The sequence below is a fragment of the Corapipo altera genome, unplaced genomic scaffold (genome assembly GCF_003945725.1).
Source record: "Corapipo altera isolate COAL_440 unplaced genomic scaffold, ASM394572v1 2c, whole genome shotgun sequence".
In the NCBI taxonomy this organism is placed as follows: Eukaryota; Metazoa; Chordata; class Aves; order Passeriformes; family Pipridae; genus Corapipo; species Corapipo altera.
The window spans coordinates 2,684,828-2,701,550 of NW_020884923.1; the positions used below are offsets into that span (position 1 = coordinate 2,684,828).

The 16,723-nt window shown below is 37.9% G+C and overlaps 1 protein-coding gene across 1 annotated transcript in view; it reads right to left on the reverse strand.

The window, feature by feature from the left end:
• Positions 1-635: 635 nt before the first annotated feature.
• The window catches only part of HEATR1 (HEAT repeat containing 1), a 36,107-nt gene continuing 20,019 nt past the window's right edge, over positions 636-16,723 (reverse strand). Inside the window, exons 25-45 of the mRNA XM_027657343.1 lie at positions 16,412-16,518; positions 15,165-15,308; positions 14,340-14,458; positions 13,986-14,107; positions 12,439-12,567; positions 10,776-11,006; positions 9,973-10,099; positions 9,503-9,669; positions 8,923-8,969; positions 7,976-8,099; positions 7,013-7,153; positions 6,511-6,800; positions 5,564-5,714; positions 4,896-5,054; positions 4,073-4,207; positions 3,709-3,813; positions 3,447-3,615; positions 2,560-2,714; positions 2,056-2,214; positions 1,265-1,373; positions 636-871 (exon numbers count right to left, since the gene is read on the reverse strand). Coding sequence (XP_027513144.1) covers positions 783-871; positions 1,265-1,373; positions 2,056-2,214; positions 2,560-2,714; positions 3,447-3,615; positions 3,709-3,813; positions 4,073-4,207; positions 4,896-5,054; positions 5,564-5,714; positions 6,511-6,800; positions 7,013-7,153; positions 7,976-8,099; positions 8,923-8,969; positions 9,503-9,669; positions 9,973-10,099; positions 10,776-11,006; positions 12,439-12,567; positions 13,986-14,107; positions 14,340-14,458; positions 15,165-15,308; positions 16,412-16,518 — 2,979 coding nt within the window. The 3' untranslated portion in view covers positions 636-782. The remainder of the gene's footprint in view (positions 872-1,264; positions 1,374-2,055; positions 2,215-2,559; positions 2,715-3,446; positions 3,616-3,708; positions 3,814-4,072; positions 4,208-4,895; positions 5,055-5,563; positions 5,715-6,510; positions 6,801-7,012; positions 7,154-7,975; positions 8,100-8,922; positions 8,970-9,502; positions 9,670-9,972; positions 10,100-10,775; positions 11,007-12,438; positions 12,568-13,985; positions 14,108-14,339; positions 14,459-15,164; positions 15,309-16,411; positions 16,519-16,723) is intronic.

Sequence of the window (16,723 nt, forward strand, 5' to 3'; positions counted from 1 at the left end):
CAATTAACAGTTGTTTTAAGAAAATCCTGTAAGAGCTTGAATGGGGTAACCTTTCCGTGTATGGGAGCTGCACCCTGGACAGAGACCTGTTCCCAGCACCCAATGGGGTGTAAGATCATCTCTTTATAGAGCAGGTTCTAACCAGTTGCATTTTCAACCATACTTTACAGAGTCTGAGTGCCTTTCTTACTACCAGTGTAATGAACCAGTACCTCCTGGTGCAAAACAGGTGGTGAGTTTTTTGGTAAATTCATTATCATAGCAAGCAATTTTTTCTGGAACTTCAACTAAGCAGTAGCAGTCTTCAAAGACTGAAAAACAGATTTAGTTTCTGTATGAATCAGTTTCTTGGAAACTTCCTTTTCAGTATCTTCAGTGGGGCTAGTTTTTACCTCGCTATAAATGACAGAAAGAGCAGATTTTCAGGGTTATAGTGCATGGGTCCAGTGAGTACCATGCCTGGAAAACAACAGCTCCTCCACTGGGACAGTAAATGTCCCCAGCACAGTGGAGTTCAGCGAGTCTCACGTTTTCACTCGGTGCCCAGCTATCAGAATTTGCTTAGAGCCTGCTCCAGTTTTCCACTTTTAATAAAAGAGCAGTTGAGGAAAAGTCTTAAGTCCCCAGTCCATCCAGAAATGACAAAACCACATTCTTAAAATATTTTATTAAAAAGTTAAAATCTTGGCTCTGATAAAAATTATTATGACAGTTTTTCTGTAACACTTGAACGTGTGAAGCTAACACAGTTCAGACAAAATTTGAAAACAAAGGGCATAAACTCAGAAGTAGCTTTGGAGTGGTTCTCCCAAAATTACTTCCAGTTGTTGAATTGTCTTCTGACATTGCTGTTCAACTTCTTCACATTCATCTAGAAAAAAAATAGAGCAGGAATTAAGTAGAACAATGATTACATAGCTACCCTAGGAAGGCTTCATCACTCATCAAAGCTAGAACCATCTTCAAACATCAGGTATGAAATAATTTTTCAGAAATATTTTGTGACTGAATTAAGCAAATTATTTCTACTGTAACACTGATCTAAAACATACAACTGGGGAGATGTGCACAGGCAACAACACAAGAAACTGCTGTAATTTAACTGAACTTTATGAGTGTATTGGATATAATCCATTTAAGTTTGCATCTCGCTGAGTTTAAGCCACTGTATACCAATTAGAAAGATTTATAGCAGTTATAGCAATCAGCCTGTCTGAATCTTTGAAATAGGTCACCCTTCACTAATGCCAGTTTAGAACATTACCTTCCATAAGCTCAGCTAAGAATGGAATAGATTCTGGTAGCAGGACGAGGTAGTTCTCCTTCAGTTTTTGTGCAACTTCTATCAAAGCAAGCAGGGAAGCAAATCGGACCTAAACCAAAACAATAATCTAAGTAAGGAAACAAACATTACACTACAGTTCCCTGTTTCCCCCCCACCCCGCCTTCTTTCCATTATAAGGTTGTAATCTCACTTTCATTACCAAAGGAAACTAGTTTTAAGCTAATTTAAATATTAACATCTGGGTTAAGATAATGTCAAACGAAAAACAGGTTGCAAGAAGCAGATATGTTGCTGCAAGTTATTTGATGTGATGGCCTTTAACCTTCTGGTACAATGCCACTTCCACTGGCATCAGGGCTTAGCTCAGCACTAAGAAAAACCAAGTAACTCTCCCTGAATATGTATAACGTATCAAATAGGAGACAAAACCCTCTTATATAATAAACAGGTCTGAAAGCTGATAAATAACTGTCTTCCAGCTCTCCCTCTAAGGTGCCCCTGTCTTTATACACAAATAGATTAGTGCTTATTCCAGCAGCTACCAAATCTTTAAAAAACTCAAACCACACAGTATGAAAGATGTGGAATATTGATGGCTTACAATAAGAGCAGAAGAGCATGTTGTATACATCTCTACAACTTGGGAGTACCATATTACAGCACCAGTATTTGCATTTAGGTTGGTATTTTAGTAATGACTTAATGCACTTCTGGTTTCCCATTTTCTAACACAACAAAGAAAACCAGTTCAAATTCTGATAGGTCCCAACCTTAGGAGAATTGTGCCTCGTTTTCAGTAGGATGTGGTAGTTCAGTGGTTTCCAAAGAGAATCATCTGCCATTGCCACTGAAAACTGAGCTATGCAGGGTATCAGGTGTTCTGTCACTCTTTCCTGGAACTTCTCATCTCCTCCAAGCACATTTTCTAGCTGTGGAAGTAAAACAGATCCAGGCTCAGATAAACCCAGCCAAAAGCACTTCTAGCTTTGGCTTTCAGGTATTCCAGAGTAAGGTCAAAGAGGATCAATGTGAGCGCACTGGTCTGCAAGAGCTCAACAACATGCATGAACCTTACAAACTGAAGACATTTAGAAAGAGGGTAAAAAGATAATCAGTAATTTAGAGCCTTAGGCAAGGCAGTTAATACTGTCTGTAGCCCAAAGACAATGAACTAATTCCCCCCTTTTTGTTAAGAGGACAGCTGATATTTTTAACTATCAGGTGGAAGGAAAAAAAAACCCCACCTGTGAATTGTTTTAAGAGTTTGTCAATACCTGATCAACCAGAGGCTGCATCAAAGTTTCTGCTCTTTCCTTACTCAGGAACTTCTGGGTGTCAAACAGGAAGAGCTTGTGCAGACAGTCCAAGGTGAACTGCAACAGTAGACAGCTCTTTTCTATGTTATTGTCAGAGTCAAAGAAAGCTTCATCTACACACCAATCAAGGAGAAGAAAAGAAAAACATCAACAAAATGAAAACACAAAACTTGCCCACAATATAGAAACATTGCTAGCTTGTGAATGTAGCTAAAAGATGTACTACATAGGAGTTGTGTACTCATCACTCAGAACAATAAAGTGGATGCAATATATTATCTGTCTTTTAGCTACTGCCCCAGCAGGTCTGCCACTGCCCTTCACAGACTGATGGGGATAAAAGAGAATAACCACAGGCTACAGAAAAAGCGCTTGACCATCCCTGTGGATATGAAGAACTTCTTGAGATCACTACAACTGGAATGGGCAAATAGTTTCCCATACAAAATAGTAAGACTTATTTTTGCCTAGAAAGCAGAGCTGTCTGAGTACACTAGGTAGCATATAAGAGAAGTCAATGAATGAAAAATTAAAAACCCAAACAGAAACAAGTCTCCCTCTTTCCACACAGTTTCAAACAGGGAACTCACGGGGACTGACACTGAAAATTTTCATGTGGTCTCAGCTTTGTAATGGCAGCCCAGAACCCATGGCTGAAAAATGTCCTTTGGTTCCACCAGAGATAGATGTTCTCATTTACCAGAGAAAGACAGAAGAGAGAAATGAGAGGTATGTGCTGTGAAGTAAATCCTGTAAGACTAAACTTTCAGCAATTATAATTAATTTCTCAGCAATTCAGACTGAGCCTGTCAATGTCTCTCTGTAGCCAGTAATGAACAACTTACCAGTTTTAGAAATGTTGACCTGGTTCAGTGTCTCAGCAAATGGCTTCACTAAATGACCAGCAAACAGGGTGAAGAGACCCTTGAGCTTGTCTGCAATGCAATCTGCTATTCTGTGGAATGTCAGCAGCCTGTCTTTTCGGGTAGATTCTGTTTTGGACCAATCAAAGAGCTGCAAGGGAAAGGCAGATTAGCTCTTTCCTGTGTCTGTGCACTGGAAGATACAAATATGCTCATGCAAGTGAATTACATTTAGATTTCTTACCTTGAAAAAGAGGGGCCTGAAAGAAGCCTCGGAAAGTTTCATAACCATACTTATTAGACAATCAATAATGTAAGCCTCTGTCTTACCAACTTCCTCTAAATCATCCTAGAAAAATCAGAAAACAATTCTAAGTTTGAAATGCAAGAATTTCAGCTTTCAAAGCATGTTTTAATTTTGTCTGTTTCACACTGAATACCTAACTAACATGTTTTCTACTGCAAGAACAATTCTGGAACAGAATATTCGATACCTAGAATTTTAGAGCACATTTGCAATGGAATCTACTAATATTTTTTTAACAACAGATAGAATTAGCATGTAGAGGTGTAGCTGCTGCTGCTGCTTATCCCCACAACCAAGCTACCTGGGCATGGTCTGCTCGGAAGTCCAGGACTTTCATGAAAAATGCTGTAAGTTCAGGCTGATGGGAGATCAGGTGCTCCTTCTCCATACCAACAATGTGCTCCCTCAAAATGTTCATAAGGGGACCCAGGCAGTTCTGCCAAAACAAAAGCAAAGCAATGCAAAGGCAACTGTGATATTGACAGTAACTGAGAACCATAACTAGGGAACTGGATTTTTGCACTTAGCACATTTACTCATTAAAATACTGTCGATAAAATAGATAAACCTTTTCCTGTATTTTGGGGGGCTTAAGTTAGTAGGATACCTGAAAAGAGTTTGATCTCCCCTCTCCAATAATGGAAATAATTCTGACTCAACTCATGTTCTCAGAATATAAATCAAGGCCTTTATGAGTGGGATGATCTCATCTAACATGCGAAGGACATTAAACTGGTGGATTTCTCCCAGGTCTACCTTTCCCAAATCAGCATTGCAGTACAAACCAAAAGAGAGACAATATAAAGACTGTGCTAGGTTTGGTTAGGATGGAGTTAATTTTCTTCACAGCAGCTGTGCTACGAAGAACGGTGCTGTGTTTTAGATCTGTGACCAAAACAACGCTGATTACACAGCAGTGTTTTAGCTATTGCTGAACAGTGCTTGCACGGTATTAAGACTTCCTTTGTTTCTCACTCTGCTGCCCCAGTGAGCAGTCTGATGGTGGGCAAGATGCTGGGAGGGGACACAGCCAAGACAGCTGAACCAAATTTTGCACTGCTTGTTTCCTTTTTTTTTTTCTTTCTTCTTTATCACAGTGCAAAAGGATGAAAAAAAATCCTTACCTTGCGGGTATGTGCCACTTCACTGTAACACTTGGTAACTGCAGGCAAGAATATTCGGGGAGCAAGCCTTGTAGCTAGGATAGTTTTCAGTGATGCTACACGTAAGCTTATCTGGGAAGAAGGACCAAACTCGGCCACAATCTTTTCCAAGCGGACAACCTATTAGGAATTTCAACAAAAGTTAGGCCCACTTAAAGCAACAGTAGTTGTCTTTTGCAAATGTCAGATGGGAATTTTGCTGTTTGCACCACTTGGAGCACCTTACATTAAGTTGTCTGTGTACAGAGCTTTGCTGTCTTCAGAAGACAAACACTGAAAAAATGTGTATATCAGCGTCAGAGAGTCAGAATTACTCTAACAAGACCTGTTAGATACATATTTGAGAAGATTGTGGTTATTACAGAATGATCTTTTGGGATTCATGTCCCTTTTCTAAGAGGCAAACTACAACCTATCAGAGGGAAGAGTACAAGATGCTCTTATATTCTGTATCTGAGTTATCTGCATAAGAAAATGAGTAGAAGACTAGTATGTTATAACCTTTCACATAATTGAAACACACTCCTACTACAGTTTCAGAGAGATAAAAAGTAATCTCTATAGCTTCTTCTGGGATCTGGGCAGATCCTGTCCCCCCTTTACAGATCTGTAGGAGATACATAGCTTACCTGCAACAAGCAATCCAGAAGGTAAGGACTAAGGAAATGTGGTAGTGTTTCCGCAACCTTAAGCAGAGCAGTGACAGCACTCAGTAAGTAAATCTCATTGGAGACAAGCTCCTTCTTACTTTTTAAAGTCTTTAACACTGCTGGCATCAGCCTGCGAATATCCAAGCATAAACAGAGAAAAGTGAAATAACTGACCATTTGGAGGTATGTTCAATCAAATAAATCCATCTGTTAGGCGTGTAGGGACAATTTTCACATAATTTTTACATGTGTATTTCAGAAAACTCAGTATATTCTGGGCTTTTCTGCCGTATTTCTTCTTTTTGAAGCTAATGAAGGATATTAGGTTTAGAAACACAGAATCATAGAATGGTTTGGGTCAGAAGGAATCTTAAGGATCATCTAGTCCAACTTCCCTGCCATAGACAGGGACACCTTTCACAAGATCAGGTTGCTCAAAGTCCTGTCTTTAGTTTAAAGATTTAATGACAATAATAAACTTATATTTGTAAAGAGATAAAACAGTCTTACAAGGAATGAGTTAGATGCTTGAATTCTTCTTGAATAGGGACAATAAAATAATGTAGTGTGCAGGGTTTCCAAATGTACTCATTTTCATGTTTTTAAATGCAATCTGTTCTCCAGTAAAAACACAGAATATGGCTCTGACTGTTCTAAAGCCATAAAAATTACCTCTCAGGTCACAGTAGCAGACTCCATAAGGAACTCTACTGTAGATTATTAAAGTCTTGCAATTTCCCCACTAGCTTCTCAGTTCTATGACCCCGAAGCACCTTGAAGCACTATGAATACTTTTATTCTTATCTACACAAAACACACATGTGAGCAGACTGCCACCTGGCCTTCATCAGCATTCCTTCAGTCATGCATTTTAGTGTAACTACTTCCCACTGCAATTGGTTCTGTTAAAAAGAACCCAAAAGTACCTTGGAAGCTCAGGTATTGCTTGGGCTTTCAGTGTACAGGTGACCTCAGCTATACAGAGCAAAGCACTTCCCATCACATTTTTCTCCTCCTTCTCTGAAGAAATAAGATCAATGGCAGTTTTCAGAACAGGTACAAATGGTGCTGGATTTTCTGTGCCAAAACCTTTGCAGAGTAGTTTGAGACTGAACAAAGCAGTCTGCCTGTTGATGGCTTGCTCCTCCTCTTCCTCCTTTCTTTTACACTTCACAATAGCAATGAGCTCAGGAACTAGCTCTAAGAGCTGCAGGATCTGAGAGGACAAGAGCACACACGCATTAGGCATACAATCACAAACTCAGGACCTGCAAGGTAACTGTTGGCAGGTATCCTACTTCTTACTACTCAAGAGCTGCCTACCAGGCTTGGCACTGGTACTTGACAGCTTTATACAGAGCCAAGCATTTCTAAATCAATCTCTGGGTACTTTTGCTACAGGAACTGGGTTTAATCACTTTGTCTCACCTGGCTCTTCTGCCACTTCGTGCGCTGCTGCACCTTATTGTTCAGAAGGTCCATTGCCTTGCGTCTCACAGATGGCAGCTGATTCATCATTAGTCCCCCAATCACAGGGATGAAGGTTTCTGTTGGCAATAAGGCATTGACCTACAAGAAAATACAAACAAAACAATATAATAAAAGCTCTTCCATGCACTGAGACATGGTAGCCTCCAAGAGACAGGCAAACTCTCTTCAACTTCCTTCATGGGTTTCAGGATCAAAGAAGAGAGGACAGGCTGTATCTGAGGTAAGAAAAGACACAAAGCAGGTTCCAGTCAGTCTGTGCTCACTGGCTGCTAATCAGTTATGATCTACTAGCTCTGAAATTTCCTCAGCAATTCCTTTTGTCTACACTGCTGAGCTATCCCTCCTTACCATAAAATAGTTCTGCTAATGCCCTCTGCATGTACATCATGAAGACTGGAATATGCTTCACAGGTAAAAAAAAAATTCAAGCTGTAAAAACATGTATGCTCCAAAGCATGCAACAAAATAGCCAGTCCAATTCTACAAATATACTTCTAATCAGAGAAATACTAGAAAGAAAAGCATAGGGATGCGTATTTCTTCATGGAATTTGAAACAGTTCCATTAGCATTAGTCTATTAATTTTATGAGTTAACAGTGAGAAATGCTGCCAAAAGCCATTCTTCTCCACCAGACAGATAGTGAAATCACTGCTTACAGCCAGTAGAATACTAACGAAAGGAAATAAGCACTCCTGATTTTTTCCCCGTTTTTTCTAAGAAGCTGGTAGCTGTAGTTATTAAAGTTGTTAGATGAGGTTAAACTCATGATGCACCAGACTGCAGACTATCCAATGAGGTTTAGTACTAATCCAACATGAAATCCTACAAAGTTTATAACCATATTAATAAGCAAAAGCAGAAATGTGCCACTGCTAACATGAGGGCTAATGAGACATACTTTATCCAGCATATCATAGCACTTGCTAAGCAGAACCCTCCAAAATTTGGCTGTTGGCTTGTCCACATGTCCTTCCACTGAAGATGCCACAGTGTTTATATAGTGAAGAACTTCTTCTAATAGCCTAGATAGAAAAGAAGTGTATTTTAATAAGTAACGAGGAGACTAAAGAAGATCACTTCTATTACTAGAAAGCATAAAATTTCACAAGACAAAAAAATAAAAGGAAATGGAACAGCTAATGGAGAGACTAGCAGATCATGTCTACTATGTCTTCAAAGTCATCTACCTGGTACCCCCAAAATGAACACCTACACACAACAGTAGTTCTGTTTAAGAACTCAGTTTTAAAACAAAAACAGTCTGGGAAGATACAGCCATTTAAAGATGAGCATTCCAGAAACAAAGCATTTAAAACAAATCCTACGCCCTTCTTCTCCTAGAACAAATATAAAAGTTAGGCCTCTGCAAAAAGACCCCTCAGTTTTGTATCACTGGCTTTTACAGCACAATGGCTACAACTGTGATCTGTGATCATGGTATTTTCCTTACACCAGTATGGGGACACCTGTGAACAATGATTTCTTTTTTCCCTACTAATGAAGCAATGCATTTTGCTAAAAATCTGGAATTCTTTTAGCGACTCAACCATAAATAGCATGATACTTATCACCAAGTATGTAAATAAGCACTATCAGAAATACAGAAAGAGTAGATATTGGGTACAGTAATCTTTCAGAAAAAAACACCCCCACATTCTATTAAGGGAAGAACACAAACCAAAACAAAACCCAAGTAACTTGCACATAATAAATACTGATTGTTGTAGAGGACATTAAAAAAAGTAGCCTTGGGGAAAAAGATATTCTAATAGGACTACACTTAAAAAATATTCCCAGGTTGCAATAAAACTAGAAATATGAGGAGTGCAGCAGATTTAAACATACCTCTGTTCCAACTTCTGCAGCTCTTCTGTTTCTTCACATTCAACTATCTAGTTTAAAAAGCAGGAATGAAAATGTTAAATGTGAAACTTACTTCCCCTCATTAAGCTAATATTCCAGAATACACAAATTTGTTTGTTTTGAATTAAATGTCCTCTAAAATGGTAATTCTGAGTCCCCACATTTGTACTTGAGCCATCATTCTATAAGAAAATCTGAGAACCTTGGGCAGTCACAGTAACAAATACATTTCATGCTGGTGGATTACATGATGCTGAAAAACTGGGACTACAGCCAGCTAGAGTCAGAGCCTAAAATTTGTAACATTTTCTCTTTTCAGGTAGTAGCACGAATCATGAATCCTAAAGCAATTGGAATTATACAGGCTGTGAGGGAAATCCCAGACTCTACAGAGCCAGTGGGAATCCACTGGGACCAGAATTTCACTTGATTACCTATTCATTGATCACACAAATGGAGTCTATCTAGAAAAGCCTTATTAAAAAGTAAATTAAACCTCATCTATTACAGTACACATTAATTACTTAATGTGGTCAGTTTAAAAGTAATCTGCTATTTTTACCTTTTTTACAAAGCTCTGAGAGGACAAAAGCTGTGACATGAAGGAGACTGACAAGAATTTGAAATGCCGAAGTTGTTTGTCGGAGTGAGACTCCACATTAAAGAGCTGCCCATCCTGATTTTTTGGTTTTGTCTTGCATGTTCTTGACTTTTTTGGCCCAGGATCATCTGATGAAAACATTCACAAAATAAATTTGCATCCGAGAGAAAAAGATACTTAATTTCTGATCACAGAAATGAAGTAAAATTACAGTTGCTCAAAGCACCATCCAGCCTAGCCTTGAACATTTCCAGGGATGGGGCATCCACCACCTCCTCTGGGCAACCTTGTTCCAGTGTTTCTCCACTCTCATAGTAAATGTCTTCCTTATATCTAGTCTGAATCAACCCACTTTTAGTTTAAAATCATTACTTCTTGTCCCTCGTAATGGGAAGGTTTACATGCATTTGTTGGCTTTGCTTTGTGGTTACCTTCTTTGTTCTCTGGCAGCTCCGTCAAGTACTGGATTATTTTCATCATGCTCTGGAACTGCGAATGTACATTAAATTCACAACAGATGAAAATCCAAAATTCAGTGTCTGCTTCCAGAACAGCATCCTGTTAATGGTTTAGAAATAAAAAAGAAACATTTGAAGAATTTAAAAAACATAATAATGATAAAAAGACTCAAAAACTCCACAGTGAGTTTCTGAAAATGCCATGCTGAGCTGGACACTGCCAGGATTAACACCAAGGATAACAGCAGCAAGCTCTTGGAGAGAATATAATTTCAGAGGGTGTAGAGAGAGATTAAACTGCTGCAGCAAAGACTGTATCTTCTCAGATACATGTTCCTATAATAGTTCTTCTAGTTTTGCCCATAAACTTTGATTTCATCTAATCTGAGGGCCTGCCTACACAAAAACATAACAGGTTTTTTATCTTGGTCTGTACAGGATGACCAGTATCATGTTTCACAAGCAATTAAAGAAAAAATATCAACTTCAATAATATTGAAGCACTTCCTAATTACCTATCAGCTCTTCAGGCCAAAGACTGCTGTACAATATGACCTGATTTATTGTTCAGGCTCCAGGACAAAATAATATTGTTTGTGCACTACAAATCAGAGCCAACACCACCATCAGGTTCTGCTACAGCACAAGCACAGAGCTCACTACCTTTTTCAGCATAACCCAGGGGCTTATTGTGAACCTTCTTAAAGGCAAAACCATGAACAGAAAGAGGGAGATCAGTCTCTCAAGGGAAAAGTTGACTCCATCAGTCTGCTAACCTTGTCTGTGCTGGATGTTGCTGTCACAGTTTTGGTCACGTACTGCTCGAACAGCAGCACCAGGAGAACCCAGAGGAACTTGTCTCCCCCCACCGTAGTGATCAGCTGGGACAGGATCGGCAGGCGCCGGTGCTCCGGCACATGGGGCAGGGCATCCACAAACACACGGATGATCTTTATCACCACCTCTTCCACACTTCCCGAGGACTCTGACAAATCACTGTCTTCAGCCTGTGTACAAACACGTACAGCAGCTCAAACAGGTTATTGCAGATGGGTGTAAGTTCTTCCTTACTAATTTCATAACATGGGAGAAAGCATCACGTGCCAGGTAACAGCACTGCTAAATGCATAATCTCAAGGGAAATGTAAGTGCTCCACAATAAAGCTTTCAATCACACAGTTCCTTTTCAGTGTTAAAGGAAGATGCTTCAAATAAAAGGGAAAAAAAAAGAAAAAGAGAGAAAAAAAGAGAAAAAAAAGACAACAAGGCAAAAAAGGAATAAAAAAGGAAAAAAAAATGAAGAAAAGGAATAAAAGGAAGAAAAGGAAGAAGAGGAAAAAAGGAAAAAAGAGGAAAAAAAAGAAAAAAGGAAAAAAGGAAAAAAATCGGAAAAAAGAAAGATTAAAAAGGAAAAAAAGATTAAAAAGGAAAAAGGAAAATAGAGAAAACCTGCTACTTGGCATCAACTGAAACAAACAGGAATTTTCAAGAGAAAGTGATGCCACATCCTTCTGAAAATTTTGCCTGTAAGCCTGCTATTTAGGGTCTTGGATTCAAGGGCCTAGTAAAAATAACATACACAGTCTACATGTTCTCAGGCAAGTAACATACGGCTCTTGCCACATGTAATAATTGTGTGTGCCGTGAATAATTTGTCACATAAACTTGTGTTAGCTGCTATGAAAGGTTCTAGATAAAAAAATACATAAAAAGAGAGACGACAACTTGATTTCTTCAACAGAGAACTGCAAGAGGATGAAAAACATGTATACATATTAAAAACACTCTGGGAAATTCCCAGCCCATTGTTAGAAGACAACATTTTTTCCCCCAATTCATTTTTACATAAGAAATTTATATAGCATTTTTTGTTTGATCTATTAATGATCTAGAATTAAGATTTATTAGGTGCAAGTGAAATCTGAATGAAAAAAGCCCTTTGAAAACAACGATGTATTTATTATGTAAGTGGTCCAGACAAAACCAAGAAAAGCCCCACAAACACCAGCAGGAAGAATAAAAGCATTTGTCAAATATTATACCTTTCCACTTCTTTCAGACCATGTCTATTATTCATATGACTATATTATTATAGGACTAATAACCAGTTTTTACTTCCAATGTTCCACTACTGAACTTGCCAGTTATTTTTATGATGAAAAACTTGAATTTAAAGTATGTTTCAAGTCCTCTTCATGTACAGTTCTGATAATTTTGGCTAAACCATTTATAAAGTGCAGGAACCCAAAAGCCGGAAAAGAAGCACTAGTCTGATGAACTCAGTTGGTAAGACACAGAGAAGTCTGTTAATACAGTTACTACATATAATTTAGTATCTAAAAATAAATCTAGAATAGGTGAAAACTTATTCTACTATCTATATTCTAAATCATTTACTGTACTTTATTAATAATATTTCCATTAAGTAGACAAATTTACCTGAATAAGAGCAGGAATAACCATCTGCACTGTCTTGTTAATCACTTGGAAAGTGTAAGTATCATCCAGACGCAAGACATTTGCTCCCATGAATGTAAAAATCGGCATAATGTTATGAAGAACTTTATCCTGGAAAAGAACAGATGAAATTAGTTTATCCTGCTATGCATATTATGCCTTAAGGCATTTCTCATTCTCACAATGCCACTAGATTCCTATAATAAAAGGAGAATCATGAGTATGTTCCAAAAATCTCCCTAAACTAATTTTAAATGTATACTGTCCCTTAATACTATTTCCTATGTGATTGGTAGAGTTCTAAATATTATTTAGAAACCAAGACACTTCTAAGCAAGTACTTAAAGAGTGGAAATTGAGAGTTTAGTCTGATGAAAAACCTTGTATCCTTCCACTCAGAGACATGGTAATATAACAAGCAAAACCAGCTATGAGGAGATTTGCAGAAGCACAAATGTGATTGTGGCACAGATTCCAGTAATTCTCATACCTTTCCCACCCACCCTTTTTATATCTGTAAAACATCTACAATCATACAATGTAAACCAACCATGCTCATCTAAATTTTTGTCTTTTTGGGGGCCTAAATTGTAATCAAAGTAATTAATTTTAAGAGGGCAGGATTAGAAGTGTCACCTAGCTCAAAGTTAGTTTCCTAGATTGTGCCAGAAATTATAAAACTTAGAGCAAGAAAGTATGGGAACATTTTGCATTCAGTGAATGGAAGAAGTGTTTTATATATTAAGAGAGAGATGAGATTGATACAAAATGTTTCCTTGTATTCTGACCATGAAAATCTTGTAAACAAATGCTCAATTTTATAGCAGGTTATGGTAGTAAGATGAAGATAAAAACCAAACAATAAAACTACAAAATCCTCCAAAAATTTGTCAAAAACATTACAGTTTTGCCTTTTGGGAAAAATGCTCTTTTGAAGTGTGTGAAATACTGAGGTAAATATAAAGATGCAAACTGAGTTTGATACGCTGGATTCATTTCGCTGCTTTTATCGTTTCAAAGTAAAAAATCTTATTTAGAAGAGTGTACAGTCAAATTTCAATCTATAGAAGAAAAGGCCTGTTTCTCAGTAAATTAAAATCAGACAAACCTGGTTTTATCATCAACTACAACTACATTTTCCAGTGTTGTACAAGACAGAAACTGTAAGAATGCACGTGCTATCACGCCAGGTGTTTTCTCTCTTTATATAAAAAAGCAAGAGGAGGAAGAAACAAGGCATGAGAATGGTGACCACAGTGGGAAGGTGAGGCAGGGCTGTTGACAGAAAGCTTCTTCCATTTCTAATGTGCTCCACTGCAAGCCACAAATGGCGACCAAAGCATCAAGTCAGAAGTTTCTTTTCAAGTAAAATGGAATGAAAAGCCATAAAAGCAGAGGCAACATGTACATTGCCTCTTGCTCTTTTCAGAAAGTTTCTCCCCATAGAACAGCTCTGTATGTTCATCACTCTACCCAACACCTGGAACCCAAAGAGAAGAGCTGACGCATAAATTTCAGGTGCTACTTACAGGAAACATTCCAGCGACAGCACCAAGGAGCAGCAGTGCATGGTGGTGTGTCTGGGGCATTTTAGATATCCTGATGCACTGAACTATCAGTTCCACGTTGAACTTTTCTTTGTCAAGGATATCTGCAAGTAAAAAACATCAATTGATTAACACTTTAAAGGTCAACCACATAGGAATGAACTGTACACTCAACATCTACAAAAAATGATTAGGAAGGCAAACTTGTATAATCTTATGGAGGAATCTCTCTCTCCTCAACTACACAGTGTAAACTAAAAAAAAACAAAGGTAGAGACCATTGTTTTAATGCTGTACTGGTAAAAGAAGTACTAAGAAATGAGTGATGGCTTTTACCTGCTGGGACCTTGCTACCATTGGACGACAATTTCTGACAGATACTTAGCAGGCAGCTGAGGATAAGCTGCTTTGTATATTCCATATTTTCTTCTTCTGATGCCATAGGTTCCAGACACCTATACATTCAGGAAAAAACATAGAGACAGAAAAAGGAGACAGAAAAATAAGTGACCAAACTGCATATTAAGACACAAATAAGAAACTGCAATCTTAATTCTACTTAAGTTCTAAATAGAAGCTTCTAAAAAGCCTTCGCCAAAAAGTGTCTCTTCGTTTTTTTGTTTTCAATTGCATCAACTGGTCTTATAAAACACATTTATCAAAGCACTGTCAAAAGTATAAGTCTAACCTGAACTGTAATTGCCAGTCTATGTAAAGGCAAGTCATAAGGAAAGAAAGACAAATACCCAATCTATATGTAAACTTTCCTAAGTGCCTGGAGATAGGGCTGGCAGGAAAAGCAATAGTTTTCCTAGGTTGCACTGGACAAAGATTGTTCCACCATGTGTTAAGAGGAATTTTAAAGCTTAGAGTATTGTACTAGCTCTGTCAAAGACACGACTCTTGTCAATTGTGCCAGTTTTAATCCTTCTTGGCAATCCCAACCCCTCTGCCAGACAGACAAAGTTTTCAAATAAAAAGCTACGCATCAGGTAAAAATCTTAAGAAAGTCCATTACACTGTTTAAAGGGAAAAAAATCATAATAACTTCCCATTCCCCTTCTCTGATTCAGAGACAAAGTAGCCCATATTTTAATGCTTTAGAGTGTCTGATGCAGAAGAGAGGGCTCAAGGACTCCTGGGTACTGGGAGCACCATTACCTGCTCAGCAGGTTAAAAAGAGCAGGTACCAATGCCTGTGGACGTCGAAGCTTCTTCTTATGCTGCAGTAATTCCAGAATAAGCATCACTCTCTGCCAGCTGAAGTGGCTTGTTTCTGGTGCCAATTCTGCATCTTGAGGCTTTCTAAAAAGATAAGACAAACAACGAGGATATACATTTGCAAAAGAAATAGTACAGTGTTTCAGAGAATACACACACAAGTAATTAATTAAAAAAAGGCAAGTATTCTTTCACATAGTAATGTCTTTAACTGCTGCTCCTGGGAGAAGTGGCAATGTGTGGGCTTTGGATTGAAGCAGCAACAAATAATCAACAAAAAATTCAGACCAAACTTGAAAAAACAAACAAGTACAGCATGCCTTCTGTGTATACAAAGGTTGTACAAAATGAAGACTTCTGTGGGGAAAAAAATAAAATCTATTACCAAATAAATATCCAATAGGTGATCTGCTTGCCATCCAGGAAACTTGCATCTTTGGAACTACTAGTGGTTAACACACTGACTAAGTAGGCAATCGGGGTGTGTGTGAGCTTGTGTGTTTATAAACAGGCAGATACAATTTACAGATGGATCAATCTAACAGGTGATCATTGTTAAAAAAGGTCAAGGAAAGGAAAATAAGAACGGTTATTCTAAGTCAAACCAACTATTCTAGGTCAGCTATTCTAGGTCAAAGTAGGTCAATATCCTGCTTCAACAATGGCTGAAAGACAATGTTTAAAGAAGAGAATAAATACAGTGGACAAAGCAGCTCTTTCCTTATGAGAATGGAGAGAAGAAACAAGACAAAGACCTAAAAATTACTGGCTATATTACTGTTTTAACAGAAACAAAATACTGTTTTTCAGTCAACTAACAAGAACATTTTGATGAGCATTTGTAGGTTTCAGCCATGTGTATGTAATCTGTCCACCCATCGATATTACAAACCAACTTTACTATCAACAAAAATGAATCTTGTTCAACTGTGTCAAGCCAGATTCTATAAAAGCAAATGTCAAGATTAAAAATGCTATTTTTTTTTAAATTTTAGCTGTTCTTCCATCTGTTCTCAAAAAGCAACATGAGTTGGTTTTCTCCTGCCAAAAGTAGCTCAGCGATTTTACTGTGCAGGGGAAAAGAAGAAATAGATGTTTATGCTTTCAATACAGACTATGCAATGTATTAAGACAAGTGGTATTTTCAAACTGTATAGATAATATTTGTGGGTTTCTAGTTATTTTACCTCTGTTGCTGCATTTTCTGCCTTCTAGTTTGTTGAACAGTGGCCAGACTTTTTGTTTTCTCAGGAGGCTCCAGTTCTCTGACAATCTGCTCAGCACACACTGTAATCTGAAACAAAACAATAATGTAAGCACCAATGAACTATGGGTCGCATCATATATCTGTGTTCCTTCCTTTTTCTAAAAACACATCCCTTTCATGCACATATAGATACATAATCCACATATTCAAGTCATATCCCAGAAAATGAAAATCAGTGCAGCAGAAATAAAGTGAATTCTGCAGAATTCTTTCACTTAGTGTAGTAAATGAC